At 50.0% G+C, this 18,218-nt stretch overlaps 2 protein-coding genes and 1 long non-coding RNA gene across 13 annotated transcripts in view; 1 reads left to right on the top strand and 2 right to left on the bottom strand.

The window, feature by feature from the left end:
• Nucleotides 1–749: 749 nt before the first annotated feature.
• On the bottom strand, nt 750–9,597 carry DUSP15 (dual specificity phosphatase 15). 3 transcript variants are annotated; one of them, XM_077872665.1, is made up of 7 exons: nt 9,571–9,597; nt 8,663–8,696; nt 6,977–7,059; nt 4,352–4,401; nt 3,399–3,473; nt 2,233–2,404; nt 750–1,387 (listed from the first exon to the last, which is right to left on the bottom strand). In XM_077872665.1, the coding sequence occupies exons 1-7, from the start codon at nt 9,580–9,582 to the stop codon at nt 1,115–1,117; spliced, it is 699 nt and encodes a 232-aa protein (XP_077728791.1). In that variant the 5' UTR covers nt 9,583–9,597; the 3' UTR covers nt 750–1,114. The 3 variants fall into 3 exon arrangements, with proteins under 3 accessions (XP_077728791.1, XP_077728792.1, XP_077728789.1); XM_077872666.1 differs by lacking the exon at nt 9,571–9,597 and adding an exon at nt 9,379–9,488; XM_077872663.1 differs by lacking the exon at nt 9,571–9,597 and adding an exon at nt 9,330–9,485.
• The window catches only part of TTLL9 (tubulin tyrosine ligase like 9), a 70,633-nt gene continuing 61,525 nt past the window's right edge, over nt 9,111–18,218 (top strand). For 4 of the 9 annotated variants that reach the window (XM_077872650.1, XM_077872653.1, XM_077872651.1 and 1 more), the window contains exon 1: nt 16,771–16,883. In XM_077872650.1, coding sequence (XP_077728776.1) covers nt 16,869–16,883 — 15 coding nt within the window. In that variant the 5' untranslated portion in view covers nt 16,771–16,868. Of the gene's footprint in view, nt 9,256–16,770; nt 16,884–18,218 lie in introns of those variants that run through there. The other 5 variants (XM_077872658.1, XM_077872656.1, XM_077872659.1 and 2 more) reach the window with 4 other exon arrangements.
• Nucleotides 11,167–17,049, bottom strand: LOC144298165 (uncharacterized). Its single transcript, XR_013365141.1, has 3 exons — nt 16,511–17,049; nt 12,432–12,491; nt 11,167–11,298 (listed from the first exon to the last, which is right to left on the bottom strand). It is a non-coding gene; the product is annotated as an uncharacterized LOC144298165 (long non-coding RNA).

The following is an 18,218-nucleotide window of genomic DNA, read 5'->3' on the forward strand; positions in this document are numbered from 1 at the left end:
TCACCCTCGGGGTCACTCTGCTGCTTGCTTGGGCTGCCCAGAGGCCTTCCCTCCTCAGTGGCTGCCCCCGCCCCCCCGCCCCCCCCCCCGGCCTTTAAGCTCCAGGTGGGAAGGATCTTGAGTGGGGTAAGATATTTGCAAATGATATATCCAATGAGGAGTTAATATGCAAAGTATATAAAGAACTGAATACAAGTCACCACTGAAAAGGCCCCAAATAATCCAGTTAAATGAGCACCAAGGAACTGCTTCTTAACAGCCACCATGGAACACAGACTGTCCAGGTTCAAATCCAGCCTCCCCTACCCTGGCTGTCCTCAGGCAAGCAGCCTACCCTTTCTGAGCCTCAGTTTCCTCCCAGGGGTTAAGAGAACTCATGCATATAAAAACTCAGGCAAGAAGGAGGCGCTCTAAAGCTCACTAGCTAGTATTTGTGAGTAGGGAAGAGGAAGGAGCTGATGAGAAGCAGAAGGGCTCAGTGGGGGAAAGGGATTCATAGAGAAGGAGGGATTCAGGGGCCTTTTCAGGAGACCAGGACTCCATGGAGAGATAGGTGTGGGGGTCAGGGCAGTGAATGGAGTCTCAGGATTCAGCCCAGCCCAGGGCAGTTTTTGGGAGGTGGCAGGCTCCTCAGGCCCTATGGGACACAGACCCCCCCCCCCCTCCACCTCGGCTTTGTTGCCTGCAGACTCCAGCCCCTGGCGGGCTCCTGCATCCCTGCCCCTTGCTGAATGACCAGGAGAGGCTCATACAGACAGCTTCTGTGTCTCTTTAATATCCTCCAGGCCCATCCACCCCCCACCCATCCACCTACTCCCACTCCCGCTGCCTTTAAGGGTGGAGGCCCGGGTGCCCCCTCCCCCCAGCCCAAGGACTAAGGCACCAAGTGGCTGCAGCAGGCCGGTCCAGACACAGAGACGCAAGGATGGAGGACACACGGACTGCAGACGCAGACAAGCAGCGCGGGCATCAGGGGCGGGGGCGGGGTCAGGCCGCCGCGGGCTCCCACGGGCTCTGGGCCCGTCCTGGAGGCCGTGGGAGGCCCAGACGGCCCCGAAGGGGGGCAGTCGTTAGGCAGAGGGGCGCCACGGCGGGGCGGGGCGGGCCGGGATCCTCACTTGCCGCCTTTACGGGACAGACACCGCGGGAGGCAAGAGAAAGTCTGCTTGACGCGCGCCAGCAGGGGCAGCGGCCGGTGGGCCTCCCGGGGCGGCCGCGGCACCAGGCGCTGCAGGGTTCCCTCCGAGGCCGCCGAGTGCGCCGCCGGGGACGCGGCCGCGGCCGCCGAGCCCTGCCGGCAGCGCTTGCACAGCGGCAGCAGCGCGCGCACGTCCTCCTCGTCGCGGAAAGGGCTCTCTCCGAAGCGCTCCTCCAGCTGCCGGCGGAGCTGGACGGGGGTGGAGGAGACGGGTCGGCCGGTGCCAGGCGGCCGGCGGTCCCCTCCGCAGTCCTCGCCGCTCCCGCCGGTCCGCGAGCTTCCCAGCCCCCGCTAGCCCCTCCCCTTCCTGAGCATCCTCTCCCCCTCGCTTTGCAGTTTCCAGGGCCCTCATGGAGTGCCCTCCTCCTCGGAGTCCCTTCCCTCTCCTGAGCCTCCTTCCCCTTTGACACTTCATCTTGCAGACCTGCTAAAGCCCCCAGCACCGTGGGGACCACATGAACCCTCCTCCCTGAGCAACAACCCCACCCACACTGGCTTCCTCTTTGCAAGCCCCTTTCCTCAAGCAGCCTTGAAGATAAGCCTGAGTACCAGCGGGCCACTCCCACTCGAGGGGAGCCTTTCTGCACCTACTGCTTCTGTCTCTCATCCCTAATTCCCAGGGAGGTGTCGGTTCTTGACATCTCCATGTGCCATCTGCCCGGTGGGCATAAGAGAAGGAGATGCTTTGGCCTCATCAGGAAACCAGGGGTGGAGTAGGGAATGGACATTCCTCCCCAAAGGGATCAAACATTCAAATGGTAGAGCATGCAGTGCTGGGCCCTTGTCAAATTGAAGGATCCACAGTCTGGCCCAAAGGCATCCAAATTCTAAACTAAAAAGGAAAAGAAAACATCTGGCTGACCACACAAAATACACCTAGGGGCTAGATTAGCTAAGGGTCATGAGTTCGAGATCCCCAGAAAAATCTCCTGCTAGGTCTGAAGCACAGGCTAAATTCTTTCCAATCAATTCTCAACTCAAGCGGGAAGAGTCTCCCTGCCCTGCCCAGCTCCTGCCTCTGCCCCAGCCCCTACCTTCCGGGAACTGCCCCAGCCAAACTCTTCCAGCTGCTGCCTAAAGCCTGGGTTGGGGTTGGCGATGGGCCGGGTGGCCTTGATGGCTTCAAGCACGTCCCGCCAGCCTAGCCCCGTCACAGTCATCACATATGCCGTCACGATGGTGGTGCTGCGGGAGATGCCTGCAAAGCTGGGATACCCGGCCCCCCCAGGCTTCAGGTAAGGCCCAATCTCCTCCATGCCCTGCCCTCACACACCCCATCCCCACACCGCAGCTCTCCCACCCTCAGACTCTGAGCTTCCATCATAGAGAGCCTACCAGGACCTGTTTTCCCACTTTCTTTGCCCATGCTGTTCCTTATGCCTGGAGTATCCCCCTGGCACTCTCCCACATCACAGGCCTGAGTGAAACATCACTTCATTCATTTGTTCAACAAACATTTCCTGACCATCTGTTATTTTTCAGGTACTGGGGATATGGTAGAGAATAAAACAGACATGGTCTCTGCCATCCTGGGGCTTACAGTACGGTTGGGAGAGATGGCCACTAACCAGGGAAACAATTTCAGGTGGTGATAACTGCTCTGAAGAGCAATCCAGGAGCTAAGAGATCATATAGGAAAAGGCATTAATTTAGTGGAGGAGATAGGGAGGGATGACGGAAGGGGTTTCCAAGGAAATGACATCAAGCTGAATCCTGAAAGATGGGTAAAGGTCAATCAAGAATGTTCTGGGCAGTGTACAAAGCCCATGAGGTGGGATTCGGTGGATTTGGAGGGTGGGGAGTTGTCAAGTGCAGCTGGAGTGGGGAAAGGAGGGGCAGAGGGCAACAGGCTGAAGGAGCTGTTCTTAGGACTGGGGCTCTTACAGAGCTGCCCTGAGCCCAGCATAGGGTAGGTGCTCAGCAGGTAGGTTTTTCTCCATTTTACAAAGAGGAAATGGGAATCTCAGGGAGAAAGAGCTCCTTGGCCTTGGCCACACTGCTGGTAAGGGACAGAGCCCTGATTTGAGCCCCCGATCACCCTCCATCAGATGAATGGTAGACTGTCATGCATGGGGACAGGATGGAGAAGGTCGATCCCAGGTTCCACATTCCCCATAGGGTGTGTGTGTGTGTGTGTGTGTGCGTGTGTGACACAGAGGACAGCCCCTTACTTCCTCCCACCATTCCTCTCTTAACTCACCAGTGCACAAGGCAGTTCCCCCCATTGAGGCGGCAACAGTGGATAAAGTTGATACATTCTTTGAAGTGCTTTTTGCTAGAGAAGAAAGAGATAGGGTAGGGAGCACTGGGGGGCATGTTCTCCTAGGAATTGTCCCCCTCCACACTGATGGGGTGCCAAGAGCCCTGGGTCTTCGGGTCAGCCAGCCTAGGCAGAGAATAGGGGCCTGTACTATAGAACAAGTAGAGGTGGTGTGAATTAACAATGGCAGCACTTCAGGCAGTGAAAGAGGCCAATAATGAGAAATCCCACCATGGAGGCAGGAGTGCCTCTCCAGTGGATCCTATTTGCATGGAGGGTTTATCTTTCAAGGAAATGGGTGTGAGGGGACAGAGGACTCCCACTCTTCCAGGGTCTGCAATCAGAGCATCTGGGGACAATGTTGGTCAGCAACGGGTTGGGAAAGATATCTGTCTGGGTTACTTCCAGGCTGGGAGGTACTGCTGCTAATAACAAAACATAAAAATCCTGCTTCCTGAGTCCCCATTACATGCAGGCCCTGTCCTAGATCCTCAACCTGTGCCATCTGATCTCAGAGAGGGAAAGCGATTTGTGCAAGGTCACAAAGCAAGTAAATGGCAAAGCCTGGCTGGAGCCCGGAGGTCTTAACTCCAAGGCCAGGAAATGGCTGAGCCTGACCCTTTCAAATCTGCTGGGGCATCTGGTCCTTAGACAGGGTACTCTCCATTTCACAGCTAAAGACACTGAGCTCTGGAAGATTACAGGTCTTGGCCAGGACAATAGGCAAGGGTGTAGCTGAGACAGAGTCAAACATAGGTCTGAGTGACCACTTGTGCTAGGGTCCCCAGGACAGCTCTTTGGCATGAGTCCTCTCTGTCATCCCCCAGACCATCCCCCACCCTCCCTCCCATCACCACAGAAGACACCTCTGTTGGTGCCTCCAGAGAACTTACATGGGTACCTCAGGGGTGTCCGCCACAGGGATGCGAAGGTAGGTTATGTCCTGTAAGTACAAAACACACATGGGCAGTGGGGGTGCCCTTGGCTGCACCCCTGACCTTGGCCAGGGCTGCCCAAGCACCTCAGGACCCCAGGCCAGCTCCTGCCCCTCTCTGAGCCACTGCTGCCCCCTCCATCTAAAGAGGGTGGATATCACCTCTGAGTGCCTCCCAGCTCTGAGTTCCAGAACCTTCTGAGAAGATGGTATCCTAACCTCATAGGTGATTTGGGCAAGAGGACTTGATAAAAAGGATCCAGGGACTTTTTATTTAATAAGTGGAAAAGGGCAACTAACAATGACTCTCCTCCAAATGAGGTTTACAAAAATCATACCCAAAAAAGGGCAAAGCAGGGTCTCTGGCTGGCTCAGTGGGTAGAGCATGCACCTCTTGATCTCGGGGTTGTGAGTTTGAGCCTCACGTTGGGTGTAGAGATTACTTATTTTAAAAAGGGCACAACGGATTTTGTTATCTTGACAAGAAACAAAAACCATTAACATAAGTTTATAGCTCATCAACTGCAGTTATAAAAGTATGTGCTGGGCAGCCTGGGTGGCTCAGTGGTTTAGCGCCACCTTCAGCCTGGGGCGTGATCCTGGAGACCCGGGATGGAGTCCCACTCCGGGCTCCCTGCATGGAGCCTGCTTCTCCCTCTGCCTGTGTCTCTGCCTCTCTCTCTCTCTCTCTCTCTCTCTTTCTGTGTGTGTCTCTCATGAATAAATAAATAAAATATTTTTTTAAATTTGTTTTAAAAGTATGTGCTAATTATTCAAATAATCAAGGGATGAGTTTTCTGTAATTTCTCCCACAAACTGGCTGTGACATTCTTTACTTCTTGCTTAACCTTCACACAAGATCATAAAGCTGATTTGAGCTCCTCTTCCAAAAATCACTTTTCTCAAGGACCTCTTTTAATCCTTTTATATTCAAATTACTCTTTTTCAAGTGCCAGGCCCACCACCAGCCTGGCTAAGGGACCCCGGGCCAGGTCCTCACTTGTTAATGGCTTTGTGTGAGATTCCAGTCCTCTGGGACTCATTTTTCCCAAGGTCACACCACCCTGTATCTTTTGCAAGGTTTGCAATTTCACTTTGCAACACATTTGGCGTTGGGGTTGCTTGGCATCATCAAACCCTGACTGGTAAATTCACGGATAGATGGGGAGGCAGAGCTGCTGTGGGAAGAGGTAAGACTGTTGGAGTGGGGACTCATTTGGCAGGCAGTCATTTCATTAGTCAATCTACTCATGACTGGACAACCTACTCCATGCAATCTAGTGATTGCATCCTCCAAATACTCCAAAACAAGCCTGCTCTATAAAGCAAAATCAGGCTGCACTGACCTGGAAATTTCTTGTATGAATGACACCAAGAATCACAGATTATTGGAGGTGTGATCTTAGAGACCATTAACTCTGACACAGGGGGAAACTAAGGCCCAGAGAGGGAAAGGAACCTGTCTGAGGTCACATAGTAAACCTGTGACAGAACTTGGTTTGGGTCTCAGATCTTCAGAGCCCATTTCCACCCACAGTTATTCCCCTTTAGTGGGTGACATACATTCTAATAGATGAGGAAGCGGCTCTATTTATGGGATAAGAATATGATTAACTTTGCTATATCAGCTGTAATTTGTTGACTGTTATGTGGCTCTCAACAACTCAGTAAGGCATGTACTATTATAAAGTCACCATTTTAGGGGCACCTGGGTGGTGCAGTCAGTCGAGTGTCTGACTCTTGGTTTCCACTCAGGTCATGATTTCAGGGTTGTGATCCTAAGGTCACGATCTCAGAGTTGTGAGATCGTGCCCTGCATTGGGCTCCATGGTCAACAGAGAGTCTACTTGAGATTCCCTCTTCTTTTCCCTCTACCCTCCTGCTTGTACTCGCTCTCTTTCTCTCTCAAATAAATAAATAAATCTTTATAAATAAATTCCTATTTTATAGATCAGGCAATGGAGTCTCAGAAAGGTGAAGCCCTGGCCCCAAGATTACAGAATAAGTGGTCTGGATTTCCTACTTTTCTCTTCTGGGTTACAACATCCTTACCCCTCTTTTCTAGGACTCTATAATACCAGCACCAACCCTCCCAGTGGGGGCCATGCTTTACAGTGTGCAAAACATCTGCACCTTCCTGCAGTCCCTTTGCATCCTCACAACAGCTCCTCTTCGGGCAGACAGGACTGAGGGATCAGAGGCCCAGAGATTACACAGCAAGATATAAAAACCAGAATCATCCATTTGTATCATCTGTACATTTGGGCAATGGGAACCCCGCATACGGGCCGTTTTATGGCTCAGGGTGAGGCCTCTGGGGTCAGACCATCAAATCCTAGCTCCTTAGCTTTGTGGATGTGTGGCCTTAGGCAAGTTTCTTTACCTCTCTGGGCTTCAGTTGCCAAATAGGGATCAAATGGGGATGCTAATGTAAAACAAATCAGTTTTTAACAGAATGACCTATTATGGGTCAGGGAGGCAGTATAGGACCCAGCAGATAGTAAGTACTTGATAAATGAGTGCTGTGGGGTCTAAAGCTCCCCTCCACAACTGTACGCAGCCCAAGGACGGGGGTAGGGAGTACCTGCAGCAGAGGCTGGGGTGACTCGTGGATAGAGATGATATGCGTAATCTTGTTCCGGCCCAGCTGGTCCGGATCTTTGGCATCTGAAAGAAACGAGATGCCTGTGCCAATCTAGTCAGAGTAACTTAGAAAGGTGGAAGCTTGCTGCCCAGCTCCCTGCCCCACCCCTCCCTCTCCACTTTGGCCCACCCTCTGCTAGCCCCCTTGTCCTTGGACACCTGCGTTCCTGGCATCACAGGTCCCACCACACCCCTAGGCTTCAGTCTTATCTCTATGGCTCCCACAAGTAACAGCCCAGCCTCTTCCCAGCCTTGCTCATGCTTCCTTCCATGGCAAACACCCTTTCCTGGCATATCCTTGACCTAGCAACTCTACTTCCAGAGATCCTGTCTACAGAATGGTTTGCTCACCCAGAAAGCTGTGTGTAGAGGATAATGTTCTCTGTAGTACTGCTCATAACAGTAAACACACCAGAAATTGTTAAAAAGTGGGAGCAACCTATACATCCACCATGAGAGAACTGAATAAATAATGGTATAGTCATACTTGAATATTGTGCAGCCAATGGATAGAAAGGCCTGTCCACAATATACTAACAAATAGGAAACAGGTCACAGAGCAGCATGCAGAATGCATTTTTGTTTTAAATATTACATCTGTATCCACAAAGATATATGAAAACCGACCCAGGGATAAACCTCACACTTCTATCAATGGCCATCTCTAAGGCCTGGAATTCCAGTGTATGCAGCTCTTTTAGAACCAGAATAAAAACATATCCCCTCTCTCCATATGTCTACTTCATTTAACACATCCACTGAGTACTTACTGTGTGCCACCTTGGCTGGGCATGGGAGTGTAGGGGCAACTTCATGGCCTACATGAAGGGCCATGAAGATTAAGATTCAGAGCGTACTTAGATTCAGAGCGTACTTAGCCCAATACTAAGATTGGGCTTGAGGCGCCCATGAGGCATGAGTACTTAGCCCAATACTCATGGGCTTGAGGCGTGAACTGCTGAGGTGGCTCCCAGGGAGGAGGAGATCAGATTTGTGGGAGTGGAACATCTATGCCAAGGCCGGTGGGGGGCAGGCAGGGGTGGAGGGGGAAAGCCCTGTGCTGGTGCAGATGCCCCTTCTTCTCTGAAGCTTTCTCTGACTCCACATGGAAATGCGTGGAGTCTCAGAATCAGCTGGTCTCTTAGCACAGGCCTGGGACTGGTAGAGGGCCATGGCCTTGGGACAGAGTGGGTAGTGCTCACTAGCACGTTTCTGGGGCAGAATCGAGTCTCGAGAGACCTCCTCTCTGTGTAGAAGCTTGTAGGGGGAAGGTTCCCAGTTTCTCCACTAGAAGCAGCACCCCCAAACAGGCCTCAACCCAGAACCTCAGGGCTGTAAGAGCTCTAAGAGTGAGTGGGCCTTGTACTGGAGATACTGGGGCTCAGAGGAGGTGCAGACTTGCTTGGCATCTGGCAGGCGTTTTGAACCCTTTGCACTGGGGACGCTCCCTGCCCACATAACCTTTAGTCCTCATGAGCGCCTTCTCCCTCCCAGCCTGGCATTGCTTCCCTGCCCCCGGCCCCATTCCTGGGAGCTTCCAAGGTGTGTGGGCCAGAGCATGAATGGTGGACACAGGCTTGGGACAGGCAGAGTGCCACGGCCTTGGGACAGAGTGGGCAGTGCTCACCAATGAAGTTTCCGAGGTAGAGTCCAGGAAGTACCTACAGGAGAGACAGGCTGGGGTCAGTGGGGTAGGGATGAAGGCTTCCCACGGGGTAGCTGGGGGCCCACAACCCATCCTCCTCCTGTGACAGGTGTCTGGACCTCAGGACTCAAGGAGCAATCTCCTGCCCCCACCTCCTGGGCCTGGACTCTGCCCCAGGGGTGGGGGGCAGGCCAGCTTGGGCAGGGGTGAGAGCTGGAAAGGTCAGAGGAGAGGTAGACTTGCCAGGTGGGCGGTGGGGAATTCTGAGGAGGGAGATGGGAAGGCAGGACAGGAAGGCCATGCAGAGGCAGAGGGGGAAGAATGGAGAAACAGCACCTGAGAGAGCCCCAGGAGTCAGAGACCAGGAAGACAGAGACCCCCGGAGACAGGGCAGGGGGCTCGGACGGAGTGTGGGAGTGACAGGGCCACAGAAGGAGCCAGCGAGAAACAGTCACAGAAGCAGGCAGAGGCAGACACACGGAGGGAGAGACGTAAGCGGAGACACAAGGATGCGGGGTCACAGAGTCGCCGAGACCGAGACCTGACACACGGCGCCTGAGGGCGAGGGCCAGAAGGTCAGAGGCGGGCACGGCCGCCGGGCGGGGCGGGGGGCGGCCAGGGGCGGGCAGCGCGATCCCCGCCCCCCTACCTTGGTCATGCCATTCCCCATGATCCCGGGGGCGGGGGTCCGGGCGCACCCCCAGCTCGCCGCCCGGAGAGCGCTCGGCTCGCAGCTGCCCTGCTGGCCCAGGCCCGGCGCCTGCAGCCTGACGGGGAACAGGGGCCCCTGCCCGGCCGCCGCCGCCGCCGCCGCCGCCCGCCGACCCCCGGCCAGGGAGGGAAATGGTGGTGGAGCCGCCGCCGCCGCCGCCGCCGCAGGCTCCTCCTACCCCCTTGGTCATGTGGGGCCCCCCCCACCGTGGGTCGCGGCGGGGGGCTGGACAAAGCCCCAGTGTGCCGGGCCCAGGGCCCGCGGGACAACGGCAGCTTGTTGGGCCGCGTGGGGCCGCCACCTCCGGAGGGGGGCGGGGGCGCTCCCCCCACCTGGCACCGTCTGGCGCGGGCCGGGTGGGCGCGGGGGCGGGAGGAGCCCCCGGCCGCCGCCGCTCGGATCCCAGCCCCCGCGCGGCCCCGACCTCCCCGCGGGCCCTGGGCCTGGCCGCGCTTTCCCAGCAGAAGCGTGCGGGGGGCTGGACTTGGATCGCTGCGGGTCCCCCTACGTTCACATACTGTGTGGGTAATTCCTTCCTTCGGAACAGCCTCACTCCTGCCCCGCCCCCATGCAGGCATCCTCCAGCCAGCCTTCCTCCTCCCCCACTCCTGCGGCCATCTGCCCTCCCGTCCTCCAGTCCACCCATTCATCCCTTCCTCGGTCCATCCATTCATCCATCCGTCCATCCTCCCTCCCTCCACCTCCTTCATCCCATCCACTTTGGCCTCTATGAGGATGGTGCCATCTGGGTCAACTCTGCTGAGACCAGGCATAATTGCCCTTAGGGGCCTCAAGAGATCAGGCGTAAAATGTGAGGGGGGAGATGTTCCAGACACCTGGGTCCCTTGGAGTAAAGAAGACTACAGGAGGATGTAGTTAGAGTCCACAGAGTCCTGGACCTGGAAAGGTTCCAGATCCTATTCACCTCTGACCTGCTGGGTGACCCTGGGCAACTGCCCTTGGCTCCCAGCTATCCTATATCCAGGTGTCTCAATGCACTGAGGAGAGCCCTCTCTGGCTGCTAGGACCAAAGCTGAAGAATGTAAAGTAGTTGAGACGGCGCACCTCCTGTGGGTCTGAAATCGAAGCAGTTGAGCCAACCTGGCTCCTCCAGCCACCCTCTGCCCTACATCTATAGTAGTAGGTGACTATGGGGGGAATGCTGGTGACAGAACCTGTTTGAAATGCAGTGACTAGAGAGAAATAAAACTGTCTTTGGCATTTCTTTCTTCCTCAAATTCAAAATGTACCTGAGGCTGCCTATCTCATTTCTCTTTGTGCTTAGGATTCTCATAAAAACTGACTTATTCAACAAATGCTTACTGAGCACCTACTGTATGGTAGGTACTAGGGACACACAGGTGGCTAAAGCAGACAGGGTTCCTACCTTTGTTGGCTAATAATGTAGACCAACACTGCCCAATAGAAATATAATGTGGGTCACATGTGTAATCTTAAATTTTGTAGCAGCCGCATTAAAACAATAGAAAGAAACAGGTGGTTAATAATCTATTTAGGGACGCCTGGGTGGCTCAGTGGTTGAGCGTCTGCCTTCAGCTCAGGGTGTGATCCTGGGGTCCTGGGATCGAGTCTGGCATTGGGCTCCCCTCAGGGAAACTGTTTCGCCCTCTGCCTATGTCTCTGGCTCTTTCTCTGTCTCTCATGAATAAATAAATAAAATCTTTTTAAAAATTAATGTTTTTAAATTTAATCCAGTATATCCAAAATATTATCATTTCAACATGTAATTGATATTTTAAAATTATCGAGGTATTTTACCTCCTTTTTATTGTATGAAGTCTTTACCACCCAGTGTGCACTTTACACTTAGAGCACAGCTCAGTTCAGGAGCCACATGTCACTTGCTTAACACGTGGCTGGGAGCTACATATCGGACGTCTCAGGTCTAGGAGGGAAGGCAAACAAAATAAGCAAATAGAAAAATTGTTTACAAATGCTCACAATTTTCAGGAAAGGAAATAGAAAGAGGCAGGAAGAACCTCTCTAAATAGGCAACATCTGAGCTGAGACCTGACATAGAAGAAAGGCCCAGCTATTTAAAGAGTAGAGAGATTTGGGATACCTGGGTGGCTCAGTGGTTGAGCATCTGCCTTTGGCTTAGGTCAGGGGTCCTGGAATCGAGTCACATATCAGGCTCCCTGCATGGAGCCTGCTTTTCCCTCTGCCTGTGTCTCTGCATCTCTCTCTTTCTCTCTCTGTGTCTCTCATGAATAAATAAATAAAATCTTAGAAAAAAAAAAGAGTAGAGAGATTTCTAGCATAAGGAACAAGATAAGCAAAGGCCCTGTGGTGGGAAAAGTTTGGCCTTAGTGAACGGCTAGTGGGACTAGGGTGGAAAGGGTGTGCCAAGGGGGTTGAGGCTAACGAGGGAGTGGGGAACCAAGCCTACAGGACTGAGTATGGCCATCATGGGGAGTTTAGGTTTTCCTCCTCTGTGTGATAGAAAGCTGGTGGGAGAACGTAACAAAGGAGGCCATCTGTGTCATCTGGTTTACATTTTAAGTTGGTCACTTTGACCCTTATCTGGAATGAATATATTAGAAAGGTGAAACAGGGAGGCCAGGGAGGCAGTGGTGCCCTGGGACACAGCAGGAGCAGGGAAACTGGACAGAAGGAGACAGACTTAATATTTCAGCAGCGCAGCTGATGGGACTTTGCAAGTAGATTGGATGTGGGGGAAAGGGAGGAATTCTAGGACGATTCCCCATTTTCCTGCCTTGAAAACCACTGTTTGTGCCATGGAAGTGAGAGCAGGGCTTCATCTATTCAACAAATGTTTATCAGGCACCAAGTTATACAGGAAAAATTGCACCAAAGATGTACTGTCTGACGTGTGTTTCCTAGAATGCCCACCCCAGAGATGGCATAAGGAAATACTGACAGAGGAGTCCTCACACTAGTTCCTAGTCCTGGCCCTGGCCTTAGCAGCTCCATGGCCCAGGACAGGTGACCAAATGCCCCTAGGTCTCTTTCCTCATCCACTAAGGGGCAATAATTAACAGTGCTTTGCACTCTTACTTGGTTGTTGGAGGAATAATCAGGTCGCATGTACAAAGGAACTCCATCATGTTAAAAACCCTGTAAAAACACCAGATGTAGTTATTAAGGCTTAACACATTTGATGTCAATGAACTGTCCTGCCTTCGAAAGTGTTACCTGTCAATTTGCCTTAGATAAGTCAGGGAGAGATTATTTTACAAAACCAGGAATATGAAGATGCTAAAATGCAGGTCTCACTTTATCACTTCCTTGCTTAAAACCCTTTTGCGTGGTTCACTGTGGTTGGCAAAATAACCATCTCCCCAGAGGGGTCTATGCTCTAATTCCTGGAAATTGTGAGTACATTACGTTATATGAGTAGGGAGATTTAAGGCTGGAGATGGAATTAAAGTAGCTGATCAGCTGACCATGAGATGGAAAGATTGTCCTGGGTTATTTGGGTGGGCCCAATGTCATTCCCCAGGTCGTTGTAAGTGAGAAAGGGAGGCAGGAGAATCGAGTCGGGGGGATCTGATGATAGAAATAGAGGTCAGAGTGGTATGATTGCTGACTTTTAAGATGGAAGGGGTCATGAACCAAGGAAAGTGGATGGAAAAGCCAGGAAACAGATTCTCTCCCAGAGCCTCCTGGGAGCCCAGCCCTGCCGACACCTTATCTTAACCTAGTGAAACCTACTTCAGGCTTCTGACCTCAGAAGCTGTAAGCTCATACATTTGTGTTCTTTTAGGTCACTCAGTTTGTGGTAATTACAGCTGCAGTAGGAACCTAATACACTCACCAATGCCCTTAAGGAAAATGTTCAATCAAGGCCTTGTGGGATCTGGCTTCTGTCTCTGTAACTTTGAGTAAATTTCCTAAATTTTGTGAATCTCGGTTTCATCATCTGTAAAATGGAAGAACCTCTATAGGTCTGTAGTGAGATTAAGTGGGAGGATATATTTCAAGTTCCTAGTAGAGAGATCAGCACATGACCCATCATCATTATTATCATTATTACTATCATGGAACACCTGACCGGGAGTTAGGAGGCCCTGGTTCTGCTCCCCTCACTAGAGCTCTGTTTTCAGATTTGTAATAAAGGACAAAGGACACAGCAACAACATAGGGGTTTGGCAGCTTCATCTCTTCCCTCTTTCCCACTCTTTCCTGGTCACCCATCTGCATTTGCTTCCACAAACATGCTTCCCTCTCTCTGATTTCCAATTTTGCACACGCCGTTCCCTCCACCTGGAATGTTCTTCCCATCCCCTTTGCCAGATTAAATCCCATTTCCTCCTGCCAATCCTTGCTGACCCCAACTAAAAAATGGTTAGACCCCACTGTTAGACATTCCCAAGGCATCCTAAACTTCTCCCTCAGTCATGGTACTGATATTCTTTTCTTGTTAGGGCAGAAACCAAAAAATAAATCCAGGTAAGAATACCTTGGCCTATTCGCTTCAACTGTGTTGTTTAAATAAAACAAAACATTGCAAACAAACTTAAAATAGTTAAAGTTTCCTATCCTCTCTCCTCTTCCTTCACTATCGCTAGAGGAAACCACTATCAGGAATCTGGTGGCATCTTTCTAGTCTGTACGTTTTGTAAAGATTTTATTTATTTATTTATTTATTTATTTATTTATTTATTTATATTTATTTATTTAAGAGAGAATATGAGAGGGGAGGCGGGGTAGAGGGAAAAGCAGCCCTCTTGCTGAGAAGGGGCTCAATCCCAGGACCCCAAGATCATGACCTGAATTGAGGGCAGACACTTAACTGACTGAGCCACCCAGGCACCCCTCTAGCCTGCATTTTTAAACTTTTAATACCAATGTAACCATATTTTGTAGAATATACTTTGTTGTGTTCAAAATTAATACAAATTTCAACCTTTGAAAATATTTATCATTCTATAACTCTCTTTTATTCATTCAACAGTAGGTTTGGGGATCCCTCGGTGGCTCAGCAGTTTAGCGCCTGCCTTCAGCCCAGGGCGTGATCCTGGAGTCTCAGGATCGAGTCCCACATTAGGCTCACTACATGGAGCCTGCTTCTCCCTCTGCCTGTGTCTCTGCCTCTCTCTCTCAGTCTGTGTCTCTCATGAATAAATAAAATCTTAAAAAAGAAAAAAATATATTCCATTTTATTAATCCATCTCACTATGAGTGGACATTTAGATTGTTCCTAGTATTTCCCATAATTATAAGAGTGTTGCAATGAAATCCTTGTTAGGGAAAAATGTCCACCTTGCGCATTAGCTTCTAAGTGATAGTCTCTGGGTTGTACAGCTGTGTTCAGAGAGCCTGTAGGATATATGTCCAGTAGTGGAATCAAATTGTAAGTTGTGTGCATTTTCAACTTTATGAGATATTGCAAATTGCCTTATTAGTGTGAGTCTACCAATAGCATATAAAGGTTGAGTTTCCCTACATCCTCAAGGTGTCCTCCTCCTTTTAAAACATTTTTTAATTAATTAATTAATTAATTTATTTATTTATGTAGCTTGTCTTTTAATTAAACTTATAATGTCTTTTGTTATATGGCAGTTTAGATTTTGAGAAAGTCAGGTTAACTTTTTTCCACTATGACTTGTACTTGTACTTTATTAAGAAATCCTAAAAAAAAAAAAAAAAGAAATCCTTTCCCACCTTGACATCATAAAATATTACATATATGTATATATAGGGATCCCTGGGTGGTGCAGCGGTTTAGCGCCTGCCTTTGGCCCAGGGCGCAATCCTGGAGTCCCAGGATCGAGTCCCACATCGGGCTCCCGGTGCATGGAGCCTGCTTCTCCCTCTGCCTGTGTCTCTGCCTCTCTCTCTCTCTCTCTCTCTGTGTGACTATCATAAATAAATAAAAATTAAAAAAAAAAGAAAAATTTAAAAAAATTTAAAATATTACATATATGTATATATATATATACTTAAATATTTTTTCTAATAGTCTGAAGTATTTGTTTGCTGTATTTATTCTTTAGCCTATTTGAATTAGGCATCTATTTTTCACTCCTTTTTTTTAAAAGATTTTATTTATTCGTGAGAGACACAGAGAGAGGCAGAGACACAGGCAGATGGAGAAGCAGGCTCCGTGCAGAAACCCTGATGTGGGACTCGATCCCGGAACTCCAGGATCAGGCCTTGAGCCAAAGGCAGATGTTTAACCTCTGAGCCACCCAAAGCGTCCCTATTTTTCACTCCTATGGAAAGCCAGTTTCTCAATGCCATTTACTGAGTCCTCCATACTTTCCCCACTAATTTATGATGCCACTTCTATTGTACATTAAGTTAAAACACACACACATACACAAATACACCTGTATCTGTTTCTAGGATCCCCATATTATTCCACTGATATTTGCATCTCTTAGGTTGAGAAGGTCTCTCAAAAGTCCTAGTTGGATTTGAAAGAAATCACACATTTTTGATATTGAGTCTTCCTGTCCATGAACATGGTATATATATCCCTCCATTTATTCAGGCCTTTTTAATGTCCTTCAATGTTTTGTAACTTTCCCTATGAGAATATAAACTCCACAAGGGCAGATATTTGTTGGTTTCCTTCATTGCTGTATCTGTGAGGACAGAGTCAAGAGTGAGGCATGCCATAGAGTAGAGGCTTGATAAGAATTTGTCATTAATAAAATGTCTTGCATATATTTTATTAGATATATTCCTACATAACTTATATTTTGTTGCTATGAAACATCACATTTTTAAAAAACAGTTTCTATTCAGCTCTGGTTACCCTATAGAAGACCCAGTGCAGTGGAGAAGTGAGGTAGGGAAAGCAGGGAGCCAATACAGAGTGCGATGAGGAATAAGTTGCTACTTCAAGTTAGGTGCAGTGGAGAGAGTATCGGATTTGTGTTCTAAAAAGCTCTTCAACTACCTTGCCAAGAATGAGTTAGAATGGATAGGGCAGGAGTGGGCACTGGCAGACTCATCAGGAGGCTACTGCAGGAGTTGAGGTGAATCCTGTATGGAGTTGGTGCCTAAGAATTAGAGAGAGTGGCTGAGAAAAAGCAGAAGTCTGACTAGCTGCGTTACCAACTATCCAAATGACAAGGCGACTTAGTAAGGGATCCAGTAAGGAAACTTTGTACCGTTGCATTTACCAAAAGCTGACAACTTTTCAGACAGAGCGCTCTTAGGTCTAGCGAAATGCAGCTGGAGGAAGCGCTGGGCAGTCCGTGCCCGCCCAGGGCAGCCACTCTCTGGCGTGTACGCCCCAGGGTCGCAGAGGAGAGGGGCTGGGAGAAAAAGGTCGAACGAAGTAAGAGGGTCTGGGCCTCCCGGGCGCGCGAGAGCTTTCGGGTGCTGGGATCAGACACTAGACTGCGAACCCAGCGAGGAGGAGGGCCTTTAGCTCATCCAATCAGAGAGGAGGATCCGGCCTCCATCACCTTGGCAACGGGACGCGGAGGCTGGAGCTGTTGCGGTGGCGGTTTGGGTCCGGCCCTGGTGAATCGTACCATGTCGCGCCCGAAGGTAGGAGTGCCGCGGAATCCAGATGCTTTCCTCGTCCTTAGAGAAGGGGGGAGGCCTCGGAGGCATTCCGACTTGGAGGGGGGGGGTCTCCGCGAAATGATTCTGGATCGAGTGGGATTTTCGGAAAACGATGAATTCAGAGAAGAAACTTCAAGCCCTGGCTGGCCGCGCGCCGCGGAGGAGCTGCACGAGTCCACCACCAGGCTTGCTCGCGGGAAAGTTACGAAAATCTGAGATTCTAAACTGTATTCAGCGATTTCTGTGACCCTGGGGGAACCTGAGAATTTTCGATTTCCTGACCTGGAAAAGCTCCTAGAAATCTATTCATCCCGCCTCCCCCTTGCCTACCCATCCATCCATTCATAATGGAATAGATGCCCATCCTAAAATGCTAATCAATGACTTCTCTAAATTCTTACCAATAAGGACACAGAAGTGAATTAGACAAGTCTCTGTCCTTTATTTTTATTTTTTTTTAAAGATTTTATTTATTTATTCATGAGAGACACAGAGAGAGAGAGGCAGAGATACAGGCAGAGAGAGAAGCAGGCTCCATGCAGGGAGCCCGACGTGGGACTTGATCCTGGGTCTCCAGGATCACACTCTGGGCCGAAGGCAGTGCTAAACCGCTGAGCCACCCAGGCTGCCCAAGTCTCTGTCCTTTAGGAGTACACCGGCCAACTCACCCACTTTAATGGGAAAAATGTGACCCGAAGAAGGGAAAGGAATACTCTGGAATCCATCATCCTCCCTGCCATTAGCCTACTTCTTACCCCTTGTTCTACTTCTCATGAATTGGCACCCCCATGTCTTTAATTCCCTCTCATAAGAAAACAAAACAAAACAAAACAAAAAACGAATGATTACATTGGGCCCACTCAGGTAATCCAGGATAATGTCTCTATTCTAAAGTCAGTTGATTATATCTGCAACCTTAATTTCCCTTTGTAATGTAACGTATTCACAGGTTCTGGGATATTAGGACGTGGACATCTTTGGAAGAGCATTATTCTGCCTACCACAATATTCTATCATCGAATAATTGGGAAATGAAAATTTAAAAATATTATTTAAAATTGCATCACAGGGACACCTGGGTGGCTCAGCAGTTGAGCATCTGCTTTCAGCTCAGGGTCTGATCCCAGGAGCCAGGATCGAGTCCTGCATCGGGCTCCCTGTGAAGAGCCTGCTTCTCCCTCTGCCTGTGCCTCTGCCTCTCTCTCTCTCCGTGTCTCTCATGAATAAATAATTTTTTTTAAAAATAGCATCACAAAATCAAATACTTATGAATAAATTTCATTTAAAACGTCCAAGACTTCTGTACTGAAAACTAGA

This window comes from Canis aureus, chromosome 26 (genome assembly GCF_053574225.1).
Source record: "Canis aureus isolate CA01 chromosome 26, VMU_Caureus_v.1.0, whole genome shotgun sequence".
Lineage (NCBI taxonomy): Eukaryota > Metazoa > Chordata > Mammalia > Carnivora > Canidae > Canis > Canis aureus.